At 44.1% G+C, this 20,173-nt stretch overlaps 1 protein-coding gene across 1 annotated transcript in view; it reads right to left on the bottom strand.

Moving 5' to 3' along the window:
* Positions 1-20,173, bottom strand: part of LOC147888947 (copper ion binding / methyltransferase) — a 92,069-nt gene that overhangs the window by 26,166 nt on the left and 45,730 nt on the right. Inside the window, exons 5-6 of the mRNA XM_087392541.1 lie at positions 13,718-13,818; positions 4,706-4,789 (exon numbers count right to left, since the gene is read on the bottom strand). Of these exons, the coding sequence (XP_087248667.1) occupies positions 4,706-4,789; positions 13,718-13,818 (185 nt within the window). The remainder of the gene's footprint in view (positions 1-4,705; positions 4,790-13,717; positions 13,819-20,173) is intronic.

Here is a 20,173-nt window from a genome sequence, read left to right as displayed (position 1 = left end):
GTGTTTGAATTTGCTTCAGTTTATGCACCTTAGTCATCTCGAGACAGAACTGTAATTTGGGATGCTATGCAACAATACCCGTGGAGATCTCATGCCTACATATGTGGGGATTTCAATAATGCTCCACAACAGGGAGACAACACTTCCAACCACGATCATATGTTATCTCCTGAAAGGCATGCCTAGTCTCAACTACTTTTGCATTTGGATCTAGTTGACCTCTGGAAGGAATTGCAGCCTCTGTCACCGGGCTACACTTTTCAACATAATGCTCTTTCCGCTTATAAGGCACGACTAGATCGTTGGTATAGTGTTGCTCCACAACAAAATGGGGATTTCGCATGCAAAATGTGGATTGACTATACCTTTGTGCATTCAGACCATGCACCACTATGGCTGCGGTTATCTTTTCATAAGATGCCAGATGATAGTTTGCCACAAAGGCGACATCTAATCATCAACAACAGTTATTTGCAACATGCTGAATTCAAGGCAATGGTTACTGAAGCAGCTCATTGTCTTTCATCTAACAGCCATCTTCATGTTGATGATGCCTGGGCTTCTTTTATTTCTAAAATGCAAATGGTGATTAGAGCTTATGGCAAGTCTTACATGAAGACTCTGAGGGAAACCATTGCTCAGGCCAAGTCTACTTGTCAAGACCTCACTGAACTCAGTCATCATCGTTCGTTGTCCATGCATGAGCAAACCACATTATGTCAGGCCAGACATTGTCTTAAACTAAATGATCACAGGAAACTAGCAAAATGGGAGACTAGAGCAAGACAAAGAGCCTTCATAGATAAAGGTTGCTCTTCCAAAGAATTTTTCAAGAGTTTGCATCAGAGGAGAATCCAAACAGAAATTTGCAGAGTGCTAATGCCTGATGGATCATGGACTACTTCACGGTCAGAGCTTGCCTCTGTTTGTGTGCATCACTTCTCTCAGCAATTTGGCTCTGTAGCTCCTCCCTCGCAACAGGTTTTGCTTGCACGAAATTTACTGTTGCAAAATGTTTCTCCAATCATTTCCCCTACTCAAGCTTTGGAATTGGAGGAACCCTTTACTGAGAGGGAACTGTCAGATGCCATCAAATCATGTGGCAAATGGAAATCCCCTGGATGGGATAGCTTGACAGTCGAGTTTTTTCTGGCATACTGGCCTATTTTGAAGCATCCATTACTATCTATGGTGAATGCTGCATGGCAACATCAGAAAATGCCAGACACATGGAAGAGAGGTCTTGTTAAACTCCTTCCTAAAAAACAAATTTGTGAGTCTTTGGCAGACTGGAGACCTATCACTCTTATGCCCGTAATTTACAAAGTCACTACCAAAATGATTGTTGCTCGGCTAAAGGAGTTTTCACATGATGGGTTGCATCCTGCGCAATATGGCTTTGTCCCGCGTAGGCATATCACCGATAACATTGCTAATGCCTACATTGGAATTGAATATGCCAAATACACACAGCAGGATGTTTTGTTATTGCAAGTTGATATTGCCAAAGCTTTTGATACAGTTCAGTGGGATTTTATTTCATCGACTATGCAGGCTTTGGGTTTTGGCACAAAAATGCAGCAACTCATTAATTGGCTATATCAAGATAGTGAAGCTGCCTGCATACTTTCAGGAGATATTTCTCCATCCTGGACTCTTGCTTGCTCTGTCAGACAAGGATGTCCACTGAGTGCTTTACTTTTTGCCATAGCCACTCATCCACTGCTTCAATATCTGGATCACCTCTTGGACACTGACCAGCTGCACGGTTTGGAGATCCTTGGCAGTCGCAGCATGATTGCTCAAGCATATGCTGATGATTCATTCTTTACTCCAAAAAATAATCGGGCTGATCTGTCCATGATCATGCATGCTCTTTCTACATATGGATTGGCTGCTGGCCTTCCGGTAAATTTTCAAAAATCAAAATTGTTGCCTTTACATGCACAGGACTGACACAACCTTTTGTGGCCTGGGGAAATTGTCCCTGCTTCTCAATTCATTCGACATCTTGGTTATCCTTTAGGCTGGGGACTCACCCGTTCACAACAAACTGATTGGGTGCTAGTAAAGTTGAGGGCAAAACTTGAATATTGGAAGCTTGCAACTTGGCCATTACATGTTCGTCTGCGAATTACACAATCCATTTTGATAGCATACATACAATTTTATCTGCCTCTTACTATGTTCACTAAGGCAGATTTGGTTTCATTTATGTCAGCTATCATGGAAATTTTCTGGCGTTCAAAACATGGCAAGAAAAGTCTCAGATTACTCTCCATGCATCGTCTCTGTTCTCCAAAGATGCACGGGGGTTTGAACATTCTAAATATTCAAATGCATTTACTTGCTCACAGGGGGAAAATGATGATGCAGTTTCTACAAGGAGATCAGCCTTGGGCTTTTATGATTCGCTCTCTCTTATTACATCTTCATACATCTGCTTTTGGGAATTGGCAGCCTACTCAGTGGGAATTTTTATTTGGCTCTATCCAAGGCAAGATCAGAGGATGCTCTTTTGTCTCTTCTCTGCTTCTTGATTGGAAACACATTCTTTCCCACTTGGAATGGAAAGGCAGGGACTCTCTCTCGGGCAACTCTTTGAGGGAAGAGAATCTCTTTTGGTCTAAAGTATTCCACCCACCTTTGGCCATACAAGAACCCCGACGTTTATATTTTCTCTCCTTCAAAGGCATTTCATCTGTGGCAGATGTACTTCAAGATGATGGCACAATTCTATCTTTTTCTTTGGCTGCTCGCAAATATGGCTTGGGAGCTTATTATCGTCCTTTATGGCATAAAATTTCAGCAATGCTCCAACCGTACTTGAAGGTATCTCATTTAGAAATTCAGCATCGGCTTGAGGATTGGATTTTACGCTCTCCTTCCTCATATGTCCTTCCTTTGAAGCTTTCACATATCACAGTGTCATCATTGTATAGAGTGTTATTACCTCCACCTTGGATTTCCAACAGAGCAAATATTGTTTGGCATATGGATCGTCCAATGAAGTGGTGGAGAAAAAGGCTGCGTCTCCTTTGGCATAACAAAGTCCCTCTTCGACAACAGCTTTTCCTATGGCGAGTTCTCCTTGGCATTTTTCCATCTGGACAGTTACTCGTACACAGACATATTGCTTCAGCTGTTTGTCACAGATGCTCGCACTCTACTGAATCAGTGCTTCACATCTTTTGGTCCTGTCCACATACTTCTGATCTCATTGCTCTCATCAGACAGAGGCTTCGACAGCGATTTCCTACTGTTACTTTTGGCAGATTTTTCTGGTTGTTTGGATTTCATCCCCAGAGACAGGGTTTTGATTTATTTTTCGTATGGGTGCGATATTGGACCCTATGGACTTTATGGATGGATAGAAATCATAGAGTCTTTGGTGATCCACTATTTTCATCCTTCCTTTTTTTCAAACGATCTCTGCAACAATCATTCTACGATTGTTTTCAGACTCGTTTGATTGATCAGGATGTGTATACAGCCTATACTGAGATCTTTTCTTGAGTAGTAGCTACTTCGCTTTTGAAGCAGCTATGAATGTAATTATTCTATAGAAATAAAGATTTCTTCTCACAAAAAAAAGTGTGTGTGCGTGTGTGTGTGCACACACACACACACGCGCATATATATGTATTCTGTATATGTATACGTGTGTATGTGTATATACATACACACTTCTTCTTTTCTTTTTCTTTTTTCTTTTTCTTTTTTCTTTTTTTTCCTTTTTCCTTTTTTTTTTCTTTTTTTTTGGGGGGGGGGGGGAATCTAGTTGTCATTAGATTACAAGAAACAGTCCCGAAGAAAGGGCCTATCACCTACAAGCATCAGAAGATGGTACACACACGCGCACGCGCACACAGAGTCCACTGACAAATGCTAGAGATCATAGTGTGGTGTATTGTCAAGTAAGGAGAAAGTAATTACATCTCTGCAAATTAAAACAGAAATGAATGAGGCATGATGACTTTTTAGAAGCCAATGTGCTAAATGGCAAGAGACCTCAAAGAACTAAAGAAGCATGCCGCATGTGAAAAGATCTAAAGCTGCCAATTGGTGGTAGAAAGCAGACAGTGTCAACAAAGTTCATTCACATGTGTTGGTATTATGGAAGGTGTTCAAGTTTATTCCTAGCATTCATGTTACGATGATGCATGATAACTTGACGGAAGCGTGCCAAATGGCAAGAGAGCTTGAGGGGTAAAGGATCACGTAGCAACTGAAAATCCCTCATGGTTCCATCTGGTAGAATGCAAAGTCGGCCAAGGGTCAAGGGGAGGTGACTTGGAGAACTGTCACGTTTGACAGGATAGAGACTTTCTCAAAACCTGTCGTGTCTAACGTACGTTGTCTGAAAGCTGAAATGATGACAGGATTTGGGATTTTCTATAGAGTATGGTAACTGCTGAAATTAGACACCCTTTGGTAGAATGAGGTGAGATGCTTCTTACAAACACTTTGGTGTTCAGAATATTCAAAGAAGAAACATCCTTCACACACATGAACGGTTTTGTTGTGGTTTCCCTGTGCTATGATGTTGCGATTGCAAACAACGTTCCGAATTCTGAATTTACCCAGTAGTGGTTTCAACTGCTTGTGCAAAACACCCTTGTGAAAGGGTTTCTACATGACATAATCACCCTTTCTGTCACAAACAATTTCAGAAAATTTCATGCAATAAAAGCAATAAAATCACCAGAATGTCTGTTGTAAGGCCCCAAAGTTGACGAGTAACACTTATGCGCTCTTCTGGTGTCTTCAACTCCCCCAGCGAATATGACTGTCCACATCAAACCACAAAGTTCAAATCAGAAAACTCACAGAAATTCCAAGTTTTATCCACACAACCACAAATACGAGGTTATTCCTTCAAAGCCTGCTCCCAATGTAAGAACATCAGAGATTGAAGTCTACCAAAGATACCAAATTGCAAGTAACACCAGATCAACATTCTAGATGCTTTGGACAACCCACCAGATATAAAGACAAGATGCCCTGAGCGGATCTAAAACCCGCCAGATATAAAGGCAAGATGCCCTGAGAGGGTCTAAAATTCTCATTTACAACAACCTACCTTCTAAAAGATGGCTACCATTATTCCCCCGTCCCCCAAAAAACAGAAAGGCTGGTTACTAGTTATTATTTCCCAGTCATGACCCCCCCCTCCCCCCCCCAAACACACAAAAGTGCCTTTTTGACAACCTTCTTCCATGTCCTTCAATTACACCAATCCAATTTTCCAAACCCCTATCTAGCAAGATCTTATTCAAAAAAAACACCTTTACTATTTTTAGTCCTGCCATTTTTCACAAGGATCAAAATGCACCCCCTCCCCCACCCCCAGTTTCCAGCATTCTTGCCAAGGAAGACTCTTGAATCTTTCCTTATCTGCTCTAGATTGAACCAAATGTTATAACATACGTGTTTACTTCTCCGAGCAATTCTGTGTGTAACCCCTACATGCCATTTGTCAGATTCTGAGGCAGGTATTGCAAATACTGAGATGCTTTTTTTACCAGAGAAAAGAACTTCCATTAGTGTTAGAGAAACCAACCATAGACAGAAATCCGAAAGGCACTGATTATGGGAAAAGAATAAAACATCAGGTTGTCAGAAAAAGAAGCATGTTTCCAAAGAACCCAGCTCACTGCCTAGGGAATCCCTGGAACAAGGGCTAGCAACCAGAGTGGAGGTCTATATATCCAGCGAATACTTCGCTTGGTAAAGCTGAAAGAAAAGTTGTGTTCTGACCCTGTCCTAATCTTGAGAGATTTGAGAAAGCCCTTCGCTGTCCAGCGTGATGCATGTGGCAACACTTCTAAAGCTGCAATTTCTTTGAAGTCCAGCAAAAAGATGCTCCTTTCTTTTGCAAAGCGTGCAGAAGCCAATCATGAGCATGTTTTTGCGGAGCACATGGACACTACATTTGTTAAATTAATAGCACTTGTGCAAATAATCTGTAAATCAAGTTTTATAGATTCCACCACCACCAAATGTTCTCATCATCTCTTGGTTGTCAATGCTCATGCCTTTTTCTGTTCCAACCACAAAGCCGGATCAGATTAAGCAAAGTGATTTCAAAAACTCGTTAACATTTCTGTAAATCAAGTTTTATAGATTCCACCACCACCAAATGTTCTCATCATCTCTTGGTTGTCAATGCTCATGCCTTTTTCTGTTCCAACCACAAAGCCGGATCAGATTAAGCAAAGTGATTTCAAAAACTCATTAACATTTCTTTGGCATCCCCCTTGCAACCCAATGTTCCAAGCAGTGGTGCTGGACACCATCTCCCAAACACTATCCTTTGGCGAAGGCAAAGGGCGCGGGCGGGAAGGAGGCGTTGCCTCATGTGACTCTATCCTAAATACCTATTGGCCTTGAATACTGTAGGCTAGAAAGGATGGATCAATGGAGAAGGCATGACTCCCCTCCATCAGCAATGCAGCCATCCCCCAAGTAAAGTCTCTATGCATCCTCTGCGTGCTGGGAACAATCCTGAGGGCACCCCTCCATATTCTCTATGTTGCTAGGCAACCCAAGAGACAATATGGGATCGTCTCTAAAACTCTATCTGTGCAACAGTGGCAGCTACCATCTGCCCACATCTGCAACCAGGGGCCAATGGCAAACGCCCATGTGCCTTAATCCAAAAGAACTAAGACATCCTTCGTGGCCAGTGACTGGTCCAGAGACGTGACCAAAACCAAGAGATAACCTCCAACAAAACCTACTGCTCCACCCAATGACTCTCTCTTGAGGGGGTCCTGGCTGCGACCTCCAGCTAAAGACGACAGTCTATGCGAGCCATGTACAAGAAGAAGGGCACGGGCACCTCATCCACCCTGTCCAAGTGCCCTACTCGTATGGGCCAAAAGCTGTCACTTGGATCCCACTCCAAAGTGGCCAGCCCTCCATAACCAGAGGCGCCACTGACCCCCCTCTTGTCTTGCCGAGATAGGAGCTTGGTCAATGCTCCACTCCTTGCCTAAGCGGCCCACTTTCCTGATCCTCTACCACTCATGTAAAGGGAGGCCCCTAGGCCCCACTCTATAAAGTTTGCATCGGTAGGAGCCAAGGGACTACTACAAATTTGAATCTTGAGAGGCACCCCTATCCTAGAAAATTGTCTATACCAACAAGGGGAGTCCTGAGACACTGCACAGTCCCTCCCATCAAGACTCTAGGATCGCCGCATTGATCTCTGCCATCCAAGTGCATATTCCCCTCAGATGAGAGAGTGCCTGCCCTCGTGCCTCTACCTCTACAAAAAGGCAGCTCCAAGTCCTAAAGATCTAGCTGGATCACTATCCCACTGAGCCCATCCAGTATGTGTCCTGTGCCCTAGTATGAATCCATCCTGAAATGCCAAAAGCAGTGGCTACCTCTCAAACTCCTCCGGGTACATCAAATTCGCACCGACTAAGTCCTCCATACAAACACTGTCAAACTCTGTGAGGGCTCCTCATCAGGGGGGGAGCCCTTCCCTCTGAGGGGAGGCTCTGAAAACATCCACCTGTGGGACTGCTACCATTGACCTCATGTAGGGTGGGTGTTCTTGAGAAGCTCTCGTTGAATCAAGAGCTTCTACGTCTTGGGACCTAGGGTGAGACCGTGTACCATAGCTTGCCCAATAGGACTCTACTCTGCATCCCGAGGTCCACATTGTCAAGTCCTCCCCACATCTAGGGAAGGATCAATGTCCGTCGAGCGCAAATTTTCCTCATACCATCCAAACCTGCCGACAAGAAATCGCACACTAGGCGCTTGAGCTGACCAATACAACCTTTGTGAAAGCATCCGAGGCCACATCCCAGTGAGGTCTACGGCTTGAGAACACAGAAAATAACCCAAAACCACTACCACGAAGAGAAAGATAAAGGGAAAGAAAGAAAGACAATCTATTTATGTCTATGGCAAACTAACAACTCTATGGGACAACCAAAAACCAGCTAAATACATCCGCTTAGGGAGGGCAGCTCCAAAGGAGTGCAAAAAGAGCAACTCCCACTACTCATGGTGGTGGGTTGGTTGGTTAGGGGGGAAAGGGGGGGGGGGGGCCGCGTTGGGGTTGGAGAACAAGGGTCTCCTATTGGTGGGAGCTTGAATGACAGCTATGGATTTCTGCGACTGCAACGGGAGTTTGGAAGGGGAGTAGTTTGTGTCTGTGTGACAGCGGGCCAAAGGCATGGCTGGGCTCGATGCCTACCTTTTGGTCCCATTGCATCATGAAGGAGACCTCAACCCCAAGCCGGCTAGCCCATTCATGAAGCATCTAGTGTGTAACTCGAACCTCCAAGGTCTCAGAGGACTCAACCATCACCCTAAGGCAAGGGACCCATCCCCTGTCAAAACTGATGCTATTGTGATAGGCGAGGACTCCAGCACTGTGCCAAAACATTCTCCAATAGAGGCCAAGATAGGCAGGGAGTCCTTTGGAAGCCCCAGGAAGCAGAGCGTCACTGGAAATTAAGGCACATGCTGTGTTGTATCCATGTCATCAACTATGAAACCATATTACCAAGGAACGAAGTACACCAAATGCACACTGAATAAGATGGGACCTATGCTCCACCAAAGCCTAGGTAGTATCAAGGGAGCTCAGCTGAAGAAGAAAGACCCTTCTCCCATAGATGGTGACCTCCTGAATATGGTCACCCTCTAGGGCAAATCATGAACCTGGCTTCTCATGGGCGTGAGGCCAACAATGTGGCCCACCAATTCTCTACCTTGGAGAGACTAAACTGCCGTCTCCAATTGCTGCTTGTCTTCTGGGAAAAGAGGATCCGAACGGCTCTGGGAACCGAGGGAGCTGGCACGAGAGCCATTCTGGCCAGATCAAAGAAAAGGTCACCACCTGGAATTCGAAGACAAGCCAGAAAGAAGAAGAAGAGGCTGACAGGACAAAGAAAGACTGCAAAGAGCAGCCAGAAAGAGGAAGGGGGCATCTGCAAATGAGAGCAGTAGCCCGCAAAAGAAGCTCAAGCAGGGAGATGAAAGACAAGAGCTGCACGCAGCTCACCACTAAGCGTCCTAGCCCCAAATAGCAGCCTCCAAGACAAAATCGCCTAAAGCACAGACACCAACACGGGGGAAAAACTCCTAGACACCGTCACGGCTGTGCTAGGGGTTGCAACACCTTTAGAGTACATGTCAGTGACTCCAGAAGCTGTAAAAACGGGCAAAACAGAAAGGGGGGCAATGGAGGCAAAAGAAAGGAGAGCAGGTCAAGGAGAAAAACTGCTGCGCAAAAAGGATAGAACCCAGAAGCGGGGGGGAAAGACTACAGAAGGAGAGGGCGCGACTAAGGGGCAGGGGAGCAAGGGGAAGAGCTAGGCAACAGCAAGAGAGGAAGAGGAAGGGCTAGCAGGGAGGAACTCAAGCAGCATCAGATCTCACCTTGCCTCCAAATACTGAGATGTTAAGCCTATCTTCCTTAAGCCGTTCTAGAACCTACCTTTCATTGCCTATTGAACCCCAAAAGTATGCTGCATCATTGATGTGTCATTTTCCATCTCCCTTGTATGTGGGTGCCTATTTCTATCTTCATTTGCGGAACAAAGTTCGCATTATCTTCTGAAGTTGAATTGCACTTGAACTAGCATAAGTAAGTTTCTAAAAATACTGGATCAAGATCCTTACAAGAGTCTTGCAATTCTAAAGTAGCTAGTGCTCACCCATAGTAATTCTTCAAGCCAGTTATGCATGACACAAACTCATCACTACTGCACGATAGCAGTTGCACCGCATGATTCATTCACTTCTTGCCCCAATGCTGCTTCAACCCAATCATCATTCCAGCTGCTGCCCGGCGCTTTGCTGATTCTTGCACCCTAGAAGGGCCTGTTGCTTGGATATGTGCTGTAACGTAAACATTGAAGAGTAAGCCATGATGGTCCATTCCTAGACCTCCACCCCTGCTTGCTTCAATTTTCATTTGCTCTCCCCTAACTCAGTTCCATATGGAGAGCTTGCATCAGCATGCTACAGGCATGTACCATCTTGGGCTGCCTTGAAGCCTCAAATCTCGCCATGTCAACCTCCTCCAGGAGCTTCAAATCAAGAAACTTTGCAGAGAACTTCAGTGGAAAGTATCTTCTAGTTAGTAACTTTACATAGAGACCCACAAAGGCTGCCACCCTGAATGAGGTCATAGGTAATATTATTTCTTCTTTATACACTATATCCCTAGATCAAAGCCTTTGTAGCAAAAGGATCATAACCTTAACATGAGAGTGTTCAAGCCCTATGACCTTCTTCGTATGTATGAAACAGTCTGGGTAGAACAGTCCCCATCCTGATTGACTCTGGTAGTACTCCCAATTGATGAATGCCAAACTTGTGCAGAAATTGGGAGTACCAACACAGCTGAGTGACCATGTCTAGAAGATGGACATTGCAGATGGGAAGCATTGACGTGCGAGACAGATTCCTATTACCATACAATATTACACGAAGCATAGATTTATGTTAATAAATCTAGGTAGAGTAAATGTAATTTTGGGGAATGAAGGATTGCAGACGCGGATTGCCCAAACTGATTGGCGAACTCATAGATTAGCCTTTCTTAAAGGAGGTGTACGGTATGCATTACAGGGTGATTTTGATGTCCCATCCCATACCCTTGTAAACTCATTGGAAGTTGTTAATATGATTACAAATACTAAGCGCAAAGTGTATTAGTGTATGGTGTGTAATTTTTCATCTGACGTGGATAATGTGTAATTTTCATATGACGTGGATAAGTGTATGGTGTGTAATTTTTCATCTGACGCGGATAATGTGTCTGAATCTTCTAAATTAGATGTATAGGAAGTAGCTGAGATACAAACAAAGTTTGCAGATGTCTTTCCATCTGAATCGCCGTGGTTTGCCATCAATTAGATTAGTAGATCACCTACTTAAAAAAATTCCCACGAGGAATCCGGATGGTTGAGGATGTCAAGGGCGTTGCCATCCAAGCCCCTCTAGCTATCTCCTTTGATTCTTTGTTGGGTGCTTGTTGACTTTCTTGCCCTCCACTCTAGTACAAACCCCTTCAAATGGGGCAACCCATGCGATTCGCAATTAACGAGATTCTAGCTCCCAATTGTCTGTCTCTGTGCGTGTGTACTTGTGTGTGTGTGTGTATGCGTGCGTGTGTGTGTGTGTGTGTGTGTGTGTGTATGTGTGTGTGTACTTCAGGATGATGGCACAATTCTATCTTTTTCTTTGGCTGCTCGCAAATATGGCCTGGGAGCTCATTATCGTCCTTTATGGCATAAAATTTCAGCAATGCTCCAACCGTACTTGCCGGTACCTCATTTAGAAATTCAGCATCGGCTTGAGGATTGGATTTTACGCTCTCCTTCCTCATATGTCCGTCCTTTGAAGCTTTCACATATTATAGTGTCATCACTATATAAAGTGTTATTACCTCCACCTTGGATTTCCAACAGAGCAAATACTGTTTGGCATATGGATCGTCCAATGAAGTGGTGGAGAAAAAGGCTGCGTCTCCTTTGGCATTACAAAGTCCCTCTTCGACAACAGCTTTTCCTATGGCGAGTTCTCCTTGGCATTTTTCCATCTGGACAGTTACTCGCACACAGACATATTGCTTCAGCTGTTTGTCACAGATGCTCGCACTCTACTGAATCAGTGCTTCATATCTTTTGGTCCTGTCCAAACACTTCTGATCTCATTGCTCTCATCAGACAGAGGCTTCGACAGCGATTTCCTACTGTTACTTTTGGCAGATTTTTCTGGTTGTTTGGATTTCATCCCCAGAGACAGGGTTTTGATTTATTTTTTGTATGGGTGCGATATTGGACCCTATGGACTTTATGGATGGATAGAAATCATAGAGTCTTTGGTGATCCACTATTTTCATCCTTTCTTTTTTTCAAACGATCTCTGCAACAATCATTCTACGATTGTTTTCAGACTCGTTTGATTGATCAGGATGTGTATACAGCTTATACTGAGATCTTTTGTTGAGTAGTAGCTACTTCGTTTTTGAAGCAGCTATGAATGTAATTATTCCATAGAAATAAAAGATTTCTTCTCACAAAAAAAAAAAAAAAAGTGTGTATGTGTGCGTATGTGTGTGTGTGTGTATGTGTGTGTGTGAGAGTGTGTCTTGCTCATGTTGATAATATGAAGGAACCTGGGGATGAGCAATGGGAAAGCTCACAAAGCATGGGCAAGCCTAGGTCAGGTGGCCCATCCGCCATTTACAATCACCTGCACCTTCAGGATTCCATGTACAAAAATGATGTGGTCAATGTCTCGAGTTGATGCCAAAACAAGGCCCAATAAAGGATAAATAGATATGTACTTGTTAGGGAAGCCTAGGAAGCAAAGCGTAATGAGATACATTGGTGTGTGATGCGTCGTCTCCATATCATCCACCGTGAAACCTAGGAACCAAGGGATGAAGAAAACTAGATGTAGTACCAGGTAAACTGGGCCTTGCTCCTCCAGTGCCTAGGTGGTGTCCAAGGAGCTAAGACGGAGTAGATTAAACCCCCTCCCATAAATGGTGACATCCCATATGCCACTAGTCACCTTCCAAGACTAAACTCACATGTTGTCACATGGGGGTAAGGCCAACAATGTGCCCAACCACTACTAGATCTTGATGGGAGATAATAGCTTTTTGTACCTGCTGTTTGTTCTCCAGGGGAAAGGGAGATTTTGATGGATGAGGATGTCGAGGGTGATGCCATGCAAGGCCCTCTCGCTAGACCAAAAGGTTACCTCTTGGATCACGAACCTAGGAAAGGGAAGGAAAGGGAAAAACAAAAGAGGGGCCAAGGGCTGAAAGAAAGAGGACCCTGAAGGGACTCCCAAGAAAAACACAAAAACCAAAAAAAAAAGTTTGAGGCTTGCACTCAGCCTGAAAAAGAAAGCAAAGATCAGCCTCAGGGCTGGCAAAACTGAGAAAGGGGGGCAGGAGGGGAAGGGTGGCAGCGGTCACAGGTTGAGCAGCCGAGGCAAGGTGGAAAGTAGATAGCGGGTGCAAAAATGGCCCGGAGAGGCCAGTTTGACCAACGCACAAAACAAAATGGCCCCTAGCAGAGAAGACAAAGCAAGGCCTAAGCAAGGCTTTCTGAGAGCCAAAATGGGCTGGCACGACACAGGTACATGCGGAGGAAAAGGCAGCCCTCAAATGGGCTCTATAGAGATCCACTAAGGGGTAGTACCCAGACCCATCACAGGCTCGGGAGGAAGATGTGGTGGTGGTGTTGGGGGGTTGGGATTTTTATGTTTTTATTTTTATTTTTTGGGGGCGGGGAGGGGGAGGGGGGGGAGGAGGCCGCTGACTGGGGGTTGGGGGGCTAGCAGGATAGGAGGTGGAAGGCGCAGTGTTGACTCTGCTTATGTGATCCTACCTTTGAAACTTTATTACTTCCAGAAATTTCCAAATTGTAACAGAGATAAAGCTTCTCTTTTTTATGCTTGGGGATTTCATTACTATTGATCGATTTTTCTTCTGCACCAAAAATAATAGAAATAGTAAGCCAGCAATGTAATCACACAAAATGAACAACCATCATCAGTTCTACAGACTATAATACCTCAGATCAACAAAAATATCACCCATCCTTATTAGCAAGGATCATGACAAATAATATTCCTGATAACTTCCCCATACAACACAGGTGAGGAGGGAGGAGGCGGCAGCAAGGAGATAGCAAGGTCAGAAATTGAAGGTAACACAAACCGCAATGACAAGGTTGTGAGCACGATCTGCAGGTCGAACTTGACGTGCGAATCCATCAATGCTGTCGAAATTCCTTATCTCCGGCAAAAGATTCTTCATTGCTTTATGCCAATCACATTCAAACTCCACAAGTAAGGCCATCTTGATGAGTTTTATATAAAAGCATACGGTCGATCCTGTATGCATCTAACAACATAATAGAAAACAGTAAAAGAAAAAACTATTAAAAAGAATGCTCCACATCGTGTATACTGAGAATCTTGAAGTTTCTCTATTTTATTAATGGAAATAGTACTTCTTTTCACAATTATTGTAAGAAAGATTGGAATTCTTTCAATTGCAGTATCTTTAATTTTGACTTCGAATGCAGAAAAATGCAAGCACTATGAGATTTATTAATGCTGTCATTCCAGTGTAGCTACTGGTTGTATTCAAGATTCAAAAAGAACAAGGGTATCACCTACATTACAATGACATAAGCATTGAACTCAAGGGATACATAGCTCTCTCCTCAATAAGGGAAGAAGACTCTCCACAACAACCGAAGAATTTTCATTTTCTTGAAGGAAAGGAACAGCCACTCTCTCTCACACACACAGTCCACTCACTCACTCTCCGCCTTGCTCAGCCCCCCAGTCCCCACCCTATTCTCCCCTCCACACTCTCATACACACCTCCACTCACTTACTCTTTGCTCTGCTCGCTGCCCCCCCCCCTCAGCTCCCCCCCACCCTGCTCGCAGCTCCCCCTCGACGCCACTCAGCTCTCCTAGCCGTAGGATTCCCCACCCCCCCTCCGCTGTCACAGATGATACAGTAGAGTCCATGGGATTCCCCACCCCCCCGGCTGTCACAGATGATGCTACTTTTATAACCTCCACCTTGAAAGAGCATGGCATTAAGGGGCTTGGCGTCTAGGACCTGACCCCACTAGAGACAAGCCTCTACTAATATGATTCAGAGATGCCCATGCTCGGCTGGCAGTAGTACACATGCGCACAGACCTTCGGGATCACCCATAGGTTCATATGGATGAGGAGCTTACCTTTTGCAAGTAGAGGAGAGACGAATCCTCTTACAACAACAGGATGCTGCCCATAAGGAGGAGAAATGGGCAATGGTATGGAAGCGACAATTCTTATTTGCCCTAGACAGGCAATTGTTGACACACCCGCCTAGGAAGGGGAGGGTCTATAAGACTCACGGCAACCGAGACCGTGACTTGCACCATTTGGAATTGTAATGGAATCCTATGGCCAGAGCTAGGTATCTTCTTGGAATCATGCATAAGACAAGACATTGTATTTTACAGAGAGACTCACTAGAGCCCAGAGCACATCCACTCAAACTATCATGATGAGACTAAAAAGATAGGCAAGGTAGAGGGATCACGCCATGTCACAATTCTATTACAACCATCTCTCACTAGGATAATCTGTGTGAAACAACACAACCCATATGCTAGATTCACATGGATCCGGATCAAAAAGCAATCTTCACGAGACAATTTCATCGCAGTAGTTTGCTATACTTTCCGCCAAAGACGTCACATTTTGCTAGGGAGTTCTAAGAGGAGGCTGAGGCATCGCCGTATACAACTCTATACCTGGACCTCATGGATTTCTCAAGCCACGGGGAAGTTCTCCTTGTTAGAGACTTCAATGCTAATACTACGACCACCACATATCAATCATTGACTTTCAGCATGACTTGCTTATATTGCCTAACAATGATCTAGATGAGGCAAGTTCTTCCCGAGTTTCTGCAAACCAATGTATCCAAGTCACCTCATACAACCACACTTTTGTAGATATGGACCAGATGCATGATCTGATTATCTACAATGGTTTGGAGAGATGGCCTCCTTCCGGATGGCTCACTTGTTTTCTGCATGCAGGAGGTTCCAATGTAGTTGACTACCTCATGGGATCCCCTACCATTGCCTCTCACATCACAGATTTCTACATCCCACATGGAGCCGACCATACCCGGTCACACCCAACAACCCCACCACACATACATCACTTATTAGGAGATTTCCTTTGCTCAGAAATTAGCTCCCACATACACTGCCCACCTCTCTGCTATGCTTGTTGGAATTGATGGTACTCCCTTACTAGAGGATAGAGCAGCATGATCACCCACTCCGTTCATGAGATGATCTCCAGTCTGTTCCCCACACCACCAAATCGACCTGCCCAGCACCTTACTGGATCGGTTCCTTGCAATAGCTAGTATGATAATGAGTGTAAGAACTTGCACTGTCAACTCAGAGTTGAAACCAAGCATTATCTTCTCATCAAGACAGAGACTAAATAAGAATATTATCGTCTAGCCCGTCAAAAGAAGAGGCACTTCATCCGCAAGAACGAGAAAGAATTACTAACACTCTGTTAGGAGTAACTCCAAGGACTTTCGACGGAAGTTTTTGGAGTGGAGGTCCCCATCCCCTCTCAGAGAAACCAACCATCTGGCACACATATGCACACAGCCTCTACGACCTTCCCCATCAACCGACACCAAACCTTCCACAATTGCCTCACCTTACCTCTTATTCACTCTTCACCACCTATGATATCAAACAAGAAACCCTACAGAATGGCCGAGCCAAAGATCATGAGGGGCTATGCACTGAGTTAAGTGCACATGGACTTAGCAACTTAGACATGATCTTAGCAAAGCTATTTAACAAGAGGTTTACACCAGTTTTTCTCACACATAACCACTTAATCCATAAGGCAGAGGATCCATAAGTATGAAAAACTACAAGATCATTATGATCAAGCATATAATGTCCAAATTTTATGCATCAGTTAATTGCTTTCTAAGGGATTTGCCTATGACTTTACCACTTCAGAGACCCGGCCCTTACCATAGATTTCATTCCAAGGAGCACACCGCCTAATAGACCTCCATATAGAATGAGTAAAGCACTTCTATCTTTAAAGAATGATGCGCCTTGGCGTATCTATGTGGACTACAGAGCTCTAAATAAGACGATATCAAAAATAGGTATCCAATTGCTCGGATTGATGAGATTATTGATAGCTTAAAGGGAGCATGTGTTTTCAGCTGCATTGATTTGAAGAGTAATTATCATCAACAAGGATGTACCCCAAGATATCCATAAAATTGCTTTTCAAACATCACAGGATTTGTAAGAATATGTGGTAGTACCTTCAGTTTAAGTAATGCCCCAACTATCTTCAATCAGATGATCAATCAATCTTTTCAAAAAAATAGATCTTTTGTGGAGACATTCTTTGATGAAATCATTGTTTTCAGCAATGATGAAGAGAAACATAGAAGGCATTTAAAGATTGCAGTTGATCTCCTAAAAGAGAATCAGTTATTCATAAAATGCTAAGAAGAGTGAGTTTTTTCAATCTAAGATACGGGCTCTTGGACATATAGTCGCTGAAGAAGAAATTACAATGGATCTAAGGAAGCTAAAGTTTAGACTTGAATGGCCTAATTGCAAAAAACTTTTATAGTTCAAGCAGATGCTAGTGGAGAATGTACTAGAGCAAATCTCTTGCAAGAAGGTCATGTTGTAGCATATGAAAGTAGACGGTTGAAAGATGTTGAGCTTAATTATGATGTGTATGAGAAACAATTACTTGCAGTAGTACATGCGCTTCAAGTTTGGAAGCATTATCTTTTGGGAGTTGAATCCCCTATTCACACTGACCATCAAAGTGTGTTACCTTCTTACGCAGCCATTGGTAAGGGAGACACACATGAGATCGGCAAACTTTCTTGCTGCATTTAATTTTCAGATTCAGCATACTCCTCATAAAGATGGAGAATGCCATAATCCACCCTTTGCTGGTCATAGAGGTATGTCTCCCACATTGGCTCAACTTGAACCTTACTTTTATTGGCCCCAAATCCAAAGAGATGATTTTGCTATTGTTGGAATGGTCACCTCCCCATCTGTAAGCCCCCATATGAGGAGAGCATGGGGGAGGGAGACCTAGGGCAGTACCCCACAGAAAAAGAGAGGAAGGGGCTGCCACATGGACAGCATCATGGCTGTCATGAGGGCAGCACACCTAGAGGAGACCCGGGACAGGTGGCGCAACTGTACGAAGCAGTAAGGAGGGTGTGCAGACCCGGGACAGGTGGTGCGCAACTGTACAGAGCAGTACGGAGGGTGTGCAGACCCGGGACAAGTGGCACGCAGCTGTACGGAGAAGTACAGGGCTGGATGAGGCCTAGTGGAGCAGCAAAAGAGGCTGCCATGAGGCAAGGACCTGCCTTTATATAGGCTGGGCCCTTGCCTTGATAAGAGGGCCAAGGCCCTAGAAGTGTGGGCCCAAAAGGCCCCAAGTTGTGAGCCCTTATAGGGCTGGACCAGCCACAGACTGGTCAGCCAGTTTGCTGCAGGCTGGTCGGTTTTTTGTCAGCCCCCTTGGGGCCTATAAAAGGAGGGCCTCCAGCCCTCATTTGATCATCATCTGGAGCAGCAGAGCCTCAGCAGACTGAAGCAGCAGATCAGTACCTATAGGGCCTACATCCAGGAGGTGTATAGGAGGCTGAAGAGCTGCAGACAAGCTGAGTTAGGGCTGCACACCTAGGCTGACATCCAGGGCAGCAAGGTGTAAAGATCAAGTCTGGACAGAAAGTCTACAGACGCTCGACAAGGAGCACGCGGACTCGAGTCTAGAGATAGCCAGCAGATAGGAGAAGGACCTTGTGGTAAGATCAGAGGACCACACCATTGGTGGGACTCTGGATCTATATCTTTTGTATTGTGTCCATAGTTTTGGACGGAAATATATTATTTTGGTGGTTTCTCTATCTGGCTGGTTCATTGTCTATTGATGAGTCTGCACATCTATTTTATGCACATGAGTTAAGAAGTTTGTGATTCCACATCCCACACCACACTGTGTGAGCTCCTGGGCATTACTATCAGTCTCCGCTGTGCGTACCCTCTGTTGGGTAACTTCTAACAGCTATGTGGCATCATGTCCAATTTGCCAAAAGGTTACGTATGATCGGACAAAACCACAAGGGTTATTACAGCCATTGCCAGTTCTAGAGGCACCTTGGGAGGACATTGCAATGGACTTTGTCATAGGTTTTCCGCAATCTCCCCAGGGACATGACATGATACACGCAGTTATTAGCAGGTTCCGTGAGCAAGTTCATTTCGTTCCATGTAAACAAACTCTAAAAGCTACGAAATCCGTCTCTTTATTTATTAAACACATTTTTGTACATCATGCAGTTCCCAAGACCATAGTTTCTAATCATGATAGTGAGTTTTCCAGTAACTTTTGGCAAGCATTATTTGAGAGCTTAGGGACAAAGCTAGAATTTTCTTCTTCTTTTCATCATGAGACTAATGGCCAAATTGAGGCAGCAGAAAGCGTTTTTGGAACTCTTAAGGAGTTATATTAATAAGCATCTTTCTGGAAGAAGTACGTGCCATGATTGAGTTTGCTTACAACAAATACAGTCCATTCGACAGGCAAAGCACCTTTTGAAATTATCAATGGTAATGCTTTGCCTTTGCCAGTTGCGTGAACCAAAGATTTGCTGCTGATCAGTTCAATGAAGATAGAAATCAGCTTACGATTATGTGAGACAGCATATTCTCCAGTCACAGATATGCCAAAGGACGTTTGCTAATAAGCGATAGAGGGCAGCTGAATATAAAGAAGGTGATTGGGATTTGCTGAGTTTCAAAGCAAGGCTGAAATTAAAGAGCGGTAACTATATCATTTATGTAAAGCTGGCTTTACAATATTGTGGTCCTTTCCAGATTCAACATAGGATCAATAAAGTTTCTTTTGGTTTGTGTCTTCCTTCCCAGTGGAAAATTCATAATGCTTTTCATATGAATTTGCTGAAGCATTATGAGGGACATACACCCATTGATGAGGTTCGGCCATAAGTTGTTGATGAGGATGAGGTTATCATACCATAACAAATCCTTTTTCATCAAGATAAGCGTACGCAAAGAGGACGGTTTGAGCACAAATATCTTCTAAAATTTCAGAACTACCCTACTACCGATGCAAAGTGGGTAGACCGGCAGTTTCTTTCTGATTATCCTCATTTGATTCAGCTTTATGAGGAAGCGCTTCATTTGAGTACCTAGTAGTTTCAGTTGAGGATGGAGGGAATGTAACCCATGTGAGTGTTAGTTCTTTCGTACAGGACTTATACTTCCGGCCGGACATCTTCTACAAATCCAATGCATTGGTCTTCATCAATTTACTGATATCACTTATCTATGGTTCTTAACCATGAGACTTCACCATCTTAACATGATAGTGGCACCTTTTTGCAGAAGGATCAGACACAGCTCACACTTCCTATGTGTACAACTAGTCACATTTTAGTGACAAGATGATGGTAGCTAGTGCAAGGGGTGGACTCCACTACATGGAGCTATTTCAGAACTTATAGGGCTGTCCAAGTCCTTAAGACTTAGATCACCCTC

The sequence above is a fragment of the Dipteris shenzhenensis genome, chromosome 21 (assembly GCF_047967505.1).
Source record: "Dipteris shenzhenensis isolate YYH24624 ecotype China chromosome 21, Dip_SZ_1.0, whole genome shotgun sequence".
Classification (NCBI taxonomy): Eukaryota; Viridiplantae; Streptophyta; class Polypodiopsida; order Gleicheniales; family Dipteridaceae; genus Dipteris; species Dipteris shenzhenensis.
The sequence above is the reverse complement of the archived record's forward strand: the minus strand, read 5'-3'. Positions and strand labels throughout refer to the sequence as shown.